At 38.5% G+C, this 10,837-nt stretch overlaps 1 protein-coding gene across 1 annotated transcript; it reads left to right on the plus strand.

Moving 5' to 3' along the window:
• The first annotated feature begins 1,074 nt into the window (after positions 1–1,074).
• Positions 1,075–2,040, plus strand: LOC123649181 (olfactory receptor 2T33-like). The gene has a single exon (XM_045567143.1). The coding sequence runs from the start codon at positions 1,102–1,104 to the stop codon at positions 2,038–2,040; it is 939 nt and encodes a 312-aa protein (XP_045423099.1). The 5' UTR covers positions 1,075–1,101.
• The last annotated feature ends 8,797 nt before the right edge of the window (positions 2,041–10,837 follow it).

Raw genomic sequence — 10,837 nt, forward strand, 5'->3', positions numbered from 1 at the left:
GGGCTCAGTCATTTTGATTGTGTTGCTTAAGAAAACACATTAGTTTTGTAAAATATTTTAAAAATCTTAAAGAGTCCAAATATCAATTTAGATATTTTTAAAAAACATGTTTTATCATTTCCAAATATTTTGATAATTTGCCTGTGATTAATAATAATACTCCATAGAGATGAAACCATTTAAAAATTGTTTCCTTGTCCTTTTCATCACCTTACTCCTTGTTATAGTTGTTGCTATTTTCTCTTGGCATTTATCAACATCAAAGATACTCTAATACCTTTTTTTTTCCTAATTTGTCTGGCCCCTTTAGGTCTCTATGACAGTATGTTGTATGGAAAATGTTACGTAGGGCTGTCTAAAGCCCTAGCAAGCTTGGGGAGAAATTTTGCATTTTATTTGAATTGCAGTGAGCAGATGCTGAAGGTTTCAAAGCAGAAGGAGATGAATTAGAATGCCTTCACTTTAAAAATAAAGCAAATAAAAAGTTTTTTAGTTAGAGGAAGAAAATTTTTGTCAATTATGTGACATATTATTATTATTGTTCAAAGGAAGAGTTTTGTTTTATTTATACTTGTATATTCCATTCTGTATTTCTGGTAACCCATAGTAAAACAAGTGTAACTTCTTGCTTATTTTTAAAAAGGCCTAATTCGAGTATGTTTCAGTTTCAAAAAGGTTAACATAAAGCATCTATGACTCAAGCCTAAATGGCAGGTTTCTAAATGAGTGTTTTTTCCCTGAAACAGTTAATTTTGTTATCAGTATGTATAACAAAATCACAATAATAGTAATACAACTAACATAAAAATAATAAAAGTACATCTTTACAATTATTATCTTTGACAGTTTTTAAAAATATTTTTGATACATTTTGATATACAAATATACTCCTGTGAGAAGTGCATATATGACTTCAGTTATAATATGACAAAGTTGCCAGACTAAGGAAAGCATGTGGACTGAAATGAAAGGCTTTAACCCAGGACCTTGGATTCTATATCCATTGCTTGTCCAGAAGTCATGAAATCAAACTAGGATTTTTAATGATAAAAGCCCCTACCTTCTCAGTTTTCCATTTACAGTGTCACATTGGTGGAAATTATGGAGAAGAGAAACACCAGCTCAGACTTCATTCTCCTAGGACTCTTTAAGCACACAAGAACCCACCTTGCTCTCTTTGCAATGGTGCTGACAATGGCTATTGCTTCTCTCCTGGGCAACACCCTCATGCTTCTCCTGATTCACCAGGACCACCGGCTCCACACGCCCATGTACTTCCTACTGAGCCAACTCTCCCTCATGGACGTGATGCTGGTCTCCACCACTGTGCCCAGAATGGCTGATGGCTTTCTGACAGGCAAGAAGTCCATCTCCCCCACTGGCTGTGGGTTGCAGATCTTCTTCTTCCTCACCCTGGGTGGTGGAGAGTGCTTCCTCTTAGCAGCCATGTCCTACGACCGCTATGTGGCCATTTGCCACCCACTGCGATATCCCGTCCTCATGAGCCGGCAGGTGTGCCTGAGAATGACTTTGGGGTCTTGGTCCCTGGGGGCAGCTGATGGGCTCATGCAGGCTATCACTACCCTGAGCTTCCCGTACTGCAGCGCACATGAGATCGATCATTTCTTCTGCGAGGCTCCCGTGCTGGTGCGTTTGGCTTGTGCTGATACGTCTGTCTTTGAGTATGTCATGTACATCTGCTGTGTGCTGATGCTCCTGGTCCCCTTCTCCCTCATCCTGACCTCCTACAGTCTCATCCTCGCTGCTGTTCTCCGCATGCGCTCCACAGAAGCCCTCAGGAAGGCCTTCGCCACCTGCTCTTCACATTTTGCTGTGGTGGGACTCTTTTATGGAGCTGCCATTTTTATCTACATGAAACCTAAATCCTACAGGTCAGCTGCTCATGATAAGGTGGTGTCATCCTTCTATACCGTCTTCACCCCTATGCTGAACCCCCTCATCTACAGTCTGAGGAACAGCGAGGTAAAGGGTGCAGTGAGAAAGTGTGTGGGTCAGTGCATGGCCTTAAATCATGAATAGGAGTACACTTATTTGCCCCAACATTCAAGGCTGTACAAAGTGATTGTGTGGGATTCCACAGAGAGAAGGGTATACAAACATTTTTACATCTATATCTAGTGTGTGTGTGTGTGTGTGTGTGTGTGTGTGTGTGTGTGTGTGTTTGTGCTTTGCTCTGAATTGCAGATGAATCTTCACACTCTGGATTCATTTAGTGAGCTGTCATTATCAAATAAAATGTTAATTGATACAATTGTTTTATCTGCATTCAGGTCAGTGGTCTCAAAAAAAGAAAAAAAAGAATGTCCAAATCTTTACTCCTTAGTAAAGATGTTTCTATGCCACAACCCACGATAAAGATTTTATCAAAGAATGAATTAACTATTCAAGCAATTTTGATGATTACCTGTTGCCATTTGTTTCAAATGGAGGTATAGTTTACACACAGTAGAATGCTCACACCTAATGTGTTCCCCTCAACCAGTGTAACCAAGTGCCTGCACGGGCAACTCACATCCGTTATCAAGAAACACAACTTCCATCACCTCAGAGAGAACCTGCATGCCCTTTTCCAGGGAAAGTCACACCTAAGATGTAGCCACTGCTCTCATCTTTATCCCCATTCTTTAGTTTGCATTTTCTTAAAATTTTGCATCAATAGAATCAACAATAGGTTTTCTTTTTAGCATTTGTTTTATTTACTCAGTTTAATATGTTTTTAAAGATTCTTCCATATTGTTAAGTTGATTGGTAATTTGCTGTTTTTTATTGCTGCATATAATTACATTTTCTGAATATATCATTATTTGTTTACTCAATATTTTGCTAACCTGGGCTATGTTCAGTTTGAAGCTGTCATGAATACAACTGCTATTAACTTCCTTTTTGTGATCTTCTGTTTTTATTTCTCTTTGTAGTTGTATAGTGAAAGTTTTAGTAAACTGTTTTCCTAGCAATTGTTCAATTTTATACTCCCACCAGCAATGCACAAAATTCTAGTTGCCTCAAATGTTATCAAACTTTTACTTTAATTTTATCAAATCTAGTGAGGGTAGCAGTAAGCTATTTTGCTAAATTTGTATTTTTCTGATGACTGATGATGTTGAGGACTTTTGCATTAGTTTATTGCCTATTTGTGAACTATATATTTCAGTCTTCAAAAATAAAGACGTGTCTGTGTTCTAAAGCAAACACAACTTTGTGGTTAACAAATAGACAATATGTGACATTTAAAAATGATTTGAAATTTGTGAAATAAAATTATACATTGGATTATTTGTTATTGTTAATTGTTTTCTGACATATTGGTTGTCATTTAATGACCATAACTATTTTATTTAAACCAGGTATTGGCCAGGTGCAGTGGCTCACGCCTGTAATCCTACCACTCTGGGAGGCCGAGGCAGGTGGATCATTCAAGGTCAAGAGTTTGAGACCAGCCTGAGCAAGAGCAAGACCCTGTCTCTACTAAAAATAGAAAGAAAATTATCTGACCAACTAAAAACTATATATAGAAAAAATTAGCCGGGCATGGTGGCGCATGCCTGTAGTCTCAGCTACTCGGGAGGCTGAGGCAGTAGGATCGCTTAAGCCCAGGAGTTTGAGGTTGCTGTGAGCTAGGCTTACGCCACGGCACTCACTCTAGCCCGGGCAACAAAGTGAGACTCTGTCTCAAAAAAATAAATAAATAAATAAAATAAAATAAAATAAAATAAAATAAAATATAAATCAGGTATTTATGTAGTATTTCTCTTCTACCTCCACCATTTTGCTTGAATCTATAATTTTGTTTCTTTGTTTTACTTATGCGTTGTGAAAGAATATTCCATTCCCTTGGATGAATGATGCCAGTGAAAATCTGAAACCTTTGTTTCAGAGTACATACTTTTTGCTGAAATATAAATTTCATATGAAGAGGGACAAAAATAGTGTTGCCAACAATGAGGGTTCAGGTGTTTAGGAAATATTTTTTTCTCTTGCTGTTAAGTGAATATATACATATAATAATTTTCAGGTGAGAAGTTTGGCACTTTTAAAATGACTTTATTTTACAAAGAAAGTAAATGTCAATATATCTCTATATGTCTATTTCTATATGTGGATATTGTATGATCTCCCAAAACAAAGTAACTAAGCACAAAATAAAACTATAAGGTAATAGTTTAATCCATTTTGAGATTCATTTTTAAATTTATTTTGCTATTTTGACTTTAATCTGAATCCTTGATTTGGAACTTTTTCTTTCCTCAAATAGTACTTTAGGCAAAATGTTTTTTTTTTCTTTTTGTATCATATCATATCAAATAAGGGGCAGAATAGTCTCGAGAACTGTGAGGGCCAAGGGAGAACTTCCCCTTTGCCCTCCAGATGGTCTCTGAAAAGTTAAGTGACAAAAGACAGATTGCTAGGAATAATGACATACAGATTTATGAACCTGCATGGGTAAGGGGAGGAAATCAGGGTTATTACTCTAATACCCCAGTGGGGTTCAGAGGCTCATATACCACCTTGAGGTTATAGGAAGAACATGGGCTGAGACCATGGCCAAAAACATGTTACGGTGGTAAATCAGATTACAGTGTTAAGACACTCCCTTATGGAAGGGAGAGGAGATGATACTTGGCTAGCAAAGGTGGTCTTGCTAAGTAGATGAAACCTCACAGGTAGCAACCCTCAGAGAGAATAGATGGTGAATGTTCCTTTCAGACATTCAGAAGTTTCAGACTCTCATTAATGTTTCCTAGATCTGGACAAGGGAAGGCTCTAGAGAAAGCCTGGCTGCATCAGTGTAGACTTTCTCTACAGATGCAAATCGCCCTATAAAAACAACTTTGCAGGGCTACTTCTGTTTGTAGCTCCTCTGAGCAGCCACTTCAACATATGTCGAAGAAATCTATTTTGGGGTGAAATATTTTGATTTCCTTCAGGACACAATATCACAGTGCATGAGCCAGGTCCAGGTTTGCAGGTCCCTGGAATATTTAGATAGTGACACCTAGAGATCATAGAAGAAAGTATGGTTAAGGAAATTTGTCCCAAATCTGAATGTTTGATTCAGAGCATAAACCAGAACTCAGCCAATTTATCATATTCTAAGCCTGATATCTTCTCATAAGTAGGCAAAATTTGATCATGAGGTGATCTCGTTAAATGTTGTTTCCATATTCTCTTTAAGACACATTAAGTGGATTTCATTTAGCCCTCACCGAAATGGAATAAAAAGAAAAAGGCTTAGCTTCTTATAAAATAACTATAATAATAACAATAATAATCATAAAATACCTTTCATTTATTCAGTACTTACTTTGTGACTGCATTTGGCTTAGCATTGCACCTTCATTTTCTTTTTTATTTATTACCATAACCTTTTAAAGTAGGTGCAGTGCTAATTCTCATTATAAAAAATATAGACAAGCTCATTGGAGCAAAATTCTGCCTTCAAACAGACCTTACTTTGAAAAGCTGAACTTGTTGGTTGGTTCCTGTGATGGCGGAGTGGAGGTGACCTCCTGGATTCGTGCTCCTGGAGAGGAAGGCACGGATCTCGGCCTGCCACAATGCTAGAGGATCGCTCCTCCACAAGAACAATGGTGTGAATACTCAGAGAATTAGTGTGGGACATGTAGAGCAAGAAAAGACTGAGATGAATGGGAAATAAGATCACAAGAATATGGAGAGTGCTGGACGGACAATAGAGTGGAGTGCAGGATGGCTGTACCTGCCTCACCAGTGAGTGAGGTGGGTTCAGCCCCACAGGAAAGTGGCTTGTTTCCCCATTGACCTCCACACCCACTCAATTAGGGATCTGCCTGAAGTTGGTGCAGAATCACCACAGGAGTCGTGGGGCTCTGTGGAGAGGAGACATTAGGGGGAAGCAGCTTGGAGTCCAGGAGCTCTGCACTGTGATGGCGCTTGGTGGGTGAGGATCGGATATGTGCTAAGGCGAAAGGCAGTGAGGAGATGGCCAAATTACAGCTTTCACTTCGTGGCTCTCTTGCCTGGGGGCTACTGTGGGCTCCTGGGCTCACTAGGCCCCCAGCTCTGGTGCCTGCCGGACCCTGAACATTCACCCCCAGCGCCGACAATCTGCAGGTGAGTAGTCGCCATTTTGGGGGTCCACAGAATAGCCGCTGTGGAGCCATAGGGTGCCGGGTGGCTCCCTGGGCGGCTCCCTTCCCTAGTCCGTGGACACTCGCTAGTAGCTCCGCCCTTGAGTGAACACCGAGTGCTTCTCCAGTCACAAGAGTGTGGAGTGTGGACCTTGTGGACACTGGGGCGGGGCAGACCATTGCCCTTGGGAGATGCAGCAGCTGGGGTGCAGGGCAAGCAAGGGCACTGCCCCTTCCCCCTAGCCAGTGTCTTTCTCATGGAAAGAGGGAGAATCCACCCCCTTTAGAGGAAGAGCCAAAAAAAAAAAAAAAAAGACACTTTTTGCCTGAAACTACTGTGAATCCTGGCTGCTAACTGAAAGTCCTCAGCACAGTGACTTAACTTGTCAAACCAGTCTTAGGTCAAATCTATCCTCTGGGCCTGGACCCATCAAGAGCAGCCCCTCAACTGAGGTAGAAAAACTCTAAACAATACACAACAGGCTCCCCCTAGTGACAAAGGAAGCAACAGACCTAGATTGCTTCACAACCTAAGAACAGAGTACAAGGCATGCCACTATCCAGATTAAAACTGAAAGAAGAGATCTAAAGATTGATCTAGATGGGAAGGGCTCAGTGAAAGAACATGAGAAGTATAAAGAATCAAACCGAAACGTCACCCCCAAATAGAAATACCAACTCTCTACCAATTGACACAAACCAGATACAAAATACCAACATGCCACAGGAAACATTTCAATTATGGATTATAAACAAGCTAAAGAATATACAAGAAAAAATGGATAGCCAACACAAAGAAACCACAAAAAAATCCAGGGTTTGGAAGAAAAATTCACTAAAGAAATGGAAATATTGAAGAAAAATCAAACTGAACTCCTGAAAACGAAGAATTTATTCAGGGAGCTACAAACACAGTGGAAAATCTCAAGAGCAGGGTAGCTCAAATACAAGACAGAATCTCAGAGACCGAAGATAACATTTTCCAATTAAATAAGTCAGTCACAGAGAGCAAAGAAATAAGAGAAAAGATCTGAGTCTACAAGAAATGTGGATTATGTGAAGAAGCCTAACGTGAGAGTTATTGGCATTCCTGAGGGTGAAGAAGATAATAAGCAAGGGTTGGACAAGCTATTTGAAGACATAATGGAGGAAAATTTCCCAGGCCTTGCTAAGACTCTAGATATACAGGTTCAGGAAGCTCAAAGAACCCCTGGGAGATTCATAGCAAATAAGAAGACTGCACATGATGCAGTCATCAGACTGACCAAATAATTCAATAAGGAAGCCCTTCTTTGAGCTGTAAACGGAAACAAACAAGTAATATACAAAGGAAAGCCCATTAGAATTGCACCAGATTTCCCAACTGAAACCTTACAAGCAAGAAGAGGCTGGGGCCCCATTCTTACTCTTCTGAAACAGAATAATGCTAAGACTAGAATATTGCATGCAGCAAAGCTAAGTTTTGTATACGAAGGAGAAATTAAGGCATTCTCAGTTAAACAAGGACTGAGGTAATTCACCAAGACAAGACCGGCCCTCCAAGAAGTACTCAAAACAGAGTTACACATGGACCAGCACAAGAAAGACTCATGAATGTAAAACTACTCAGGAACCAAAGATCAAATCCCAGATACCACAATGGCTCAAGAGAGAAAACATAGCAATGAAGTTCTACCCAACAAGATGAACAGAATTCTGTCCCACTTATCACTTCTCTCAATAAAAGTGAATAGCTTGAATTCCCCACTTAAGAGACATAGCCTGGCCCAATGGATAAAAAAAATACAAACAAAGTATCTGCTGTCTTCAGGAAACTCATCTAAACTGCAAACATGTATTTAGACTGAAAATAAAAGGGTAGAAATAGATATTTCAAGCAAACGGTAGCCAAAAGAAAGCTGGTGTGACAGTTTTAATCTCCAATCACTTAGTTTTCAATCCAACAAAAATAATGAAACACAAAGATGGTTACTATATACTGGTGAAGGACACAATTCAACAAGAAGACATAACTATACTTAATATATATGCACACAACTTAGGCGCACCCAGATTCATAAAGGAAACCCTACTTGATCTGAACCAAATGGTAGATAACAATACTGTAGTAGCTGGAGACTTTAACACCCCACTGACAGTACAGGACAGATCCTCCAAAGAGAAAATAAATAAAGAAATAATGGACTTAAAGAGAATGCTAGAACAAATGGGCCTCACTGACATCTACAGGATATTCTACCCCAAATCCACTGAATATACATTCTTCTCATCAGTTCATGGGACATTCTCTAAGATTGACCATATCCTAGGACATAAAGCATGTCTTATGAAATTTAAAAAAATATAAATTATACTATGCATCTTCTCAGATCATAGCGAAATAAAGGTAGAAATTAACCCTAACAGAAATTCTCATTCCTACTCAAAGTCATGGAAGCTAAACAAGGTTCTCCTGAATGATTAATTTATAAATGAAAAAATCAAGATGGAAATCAAGATTCTTTGAATTGAACAACAAAGGAGACACAACTTATCAAAATCTGTGGGACACACCTAAAGCAGCCCTGAGAGGAAAATTTATTTCCATAAATGCCTATAACAAAAAGACAGAACACTTACAAATAGACAACGTAATGAAGAGACTCAAAGAGCTGGAGAAAGAAGAACAGATCGACCCCAAAACCAGCAGAAGGCCAGAAATTATTAAGATCAAATGAAAAGGATAACAAAAAAAAAAACCATAAGGGAAATTAATAAAACAAAAGTTTGTTATCTGAAAAGATAAACATAATAGACACACCTCTGGCTAAACTAACCAAGAGCAGAAAAGAAAAATCTCTAATAACCTCCATCAGGAGCATGAAAGGAGAAATCACAACTAATGCCACAGAGATACATGATATCCTCTATGAATTCTACAAAAAACTTTATGTACAAAAACTGGAAAATGTGGATTAAATGGACAAATTTTTAGAAACACACAGCTTTCCCAGGCTCAACCAGCAAGAAATAGAATTCCTGAATAGACCAACATCAAGGAATTAAATCAAAATAGCAATAAAAATCCTTCCCAAATAGAAAAGTCCTGGTCCAGATGGGTTCACACCTAATTTTACCACACCTACAAAGAAGAACTGGTGCCTCTCCCACATTAACTATTCTCCAATATTGAGAAGTATGGAATTCTCCCCAACACATTTTACCAAGCCAATATAACATTGATACCAAAACGAGCAAAGGATGCAACAAAAAAAGAAAACTACAGACCAATATCTCTTATGAATACAGATGCAAAAATTCTCTATAAAGTCCTAGCAAATCGAATCCACGTGCTTATCAAAAAAATAATCCATCACGACCAAGCCTTCATCGCTGAGATGCAGGGATGGTTTAACATATGCAAATCTATAAATGTAATTCACCACATAAATAGAAGCAAAAATAAAGATCATACGATCTTCTCAATAGATGAAGAAAAAGCATTTGACAAAATTGAACACCCTTTTCTGATAAGAACACTTAACAAAATAGGCACAGACAGGTCCTACCTAAAAAAGATACAAGCCATATGTAACAAACCCACAGCCAACATTATACTGAAAGGGGAAAAATTGAAAGCATTCCCACTTAGAACTGGAACCAGACAAAGCTGCCTACTGTCCTCATTACTTTTCAACATAGTATTAGAAGTCCTTGCGAGGGCTATCAGGCAAGAGATCAGAATTAAGGGAGACGAAATAGGGAAAGAAATGATAAAACTCTCACTCTTTGCTGATGATATGATGTTATATCTGGAAAACCCCAAGGATTCAACCAAGAGACTCCTGGAATTGATCAATGAATTAAGTAAAGTCTCAGGATAAAAAATTAATACACACAAATCAGAGGCACATATATATGCCAATAACAGTCAAACAGAGAACCAAATTAAGGACTAAGTACCCTGCAAAATAGTAACAAAAAAATAAAATACCTAGGAATATATTTAACTAAAGAGGGAAAGGACCTCTATAGGGAGAACTACAAAACACTGAGGAAGGAAATTGCAGAGCATGTAAATAGGTGGAAAACCATACCATGCTCGTGGATCGGAAGAATCAATATTGTTAAAATGTCTACACTACCAAAAGTGATCTACAGATTCAATGTAATCCCTATTAAATTACCAACATAATTTTTCACAGATATAGAAAAAATAATTATACGCTTTGTATGGAACCAGATAAGACCCAGTTTAGCCAAAGGAATTTTTTGCAATAAGAACAAAATGGAAGGTATTAATTTACCAGACTTCAAACTATACTACAAGGCTGTGGTTCTTAAAACTGCTTGGTATTTGTACAAGTGCAGGGACACAGATCAGTGGAACAGAACAGAAAATCCAGTCATGAAACCGTCCTCATATGGCCATCCAATCTTTGACAAAGCAGACAAAAACATACTCTGGGGACAAGAATCCTTATTCAATAAATGGTGCTGGGAAAACTGGATAGCCACATGTAGAAGACTAAAACAGGACCCACATTTTTCACCTCTCTCAAAAATGAAACCACAGTGCTTAACAGACTTAAACCATAGGTGCAAAACTATTAGAATTCTGGAAGAAAATATGGGATAGACTCTTACAGACATTGGCCTAGGCAAAGAATTTATGAAGAAGACTCCTAAGGCACTCACAGCAACAACAAAGATAAATAAATGGGACATGA

This window comes from Lemur catta, chromosome 13, assembly GCF_020740605.2.
Source record: "Lemur catta isolate mLemCat1 chromosome 13, mLemCat1.pri, whole genome shotgun sequence".
Lineage (NCBI taxonomy): Eukaryota > Metazoa > Chordata > Mammalia > Primates > Lemuridae > Lemur > Lemur catta.

What these genes read in the sequence shown, in the direction of transcription:
- LOC123649181 (XM_045567143.1), top strand. Translation starts at nt 1,102, where the DNA reads ATGGAGAAGAGAAACACCAGCTCAGACTTCATTCTCCTAGGACTCTTT.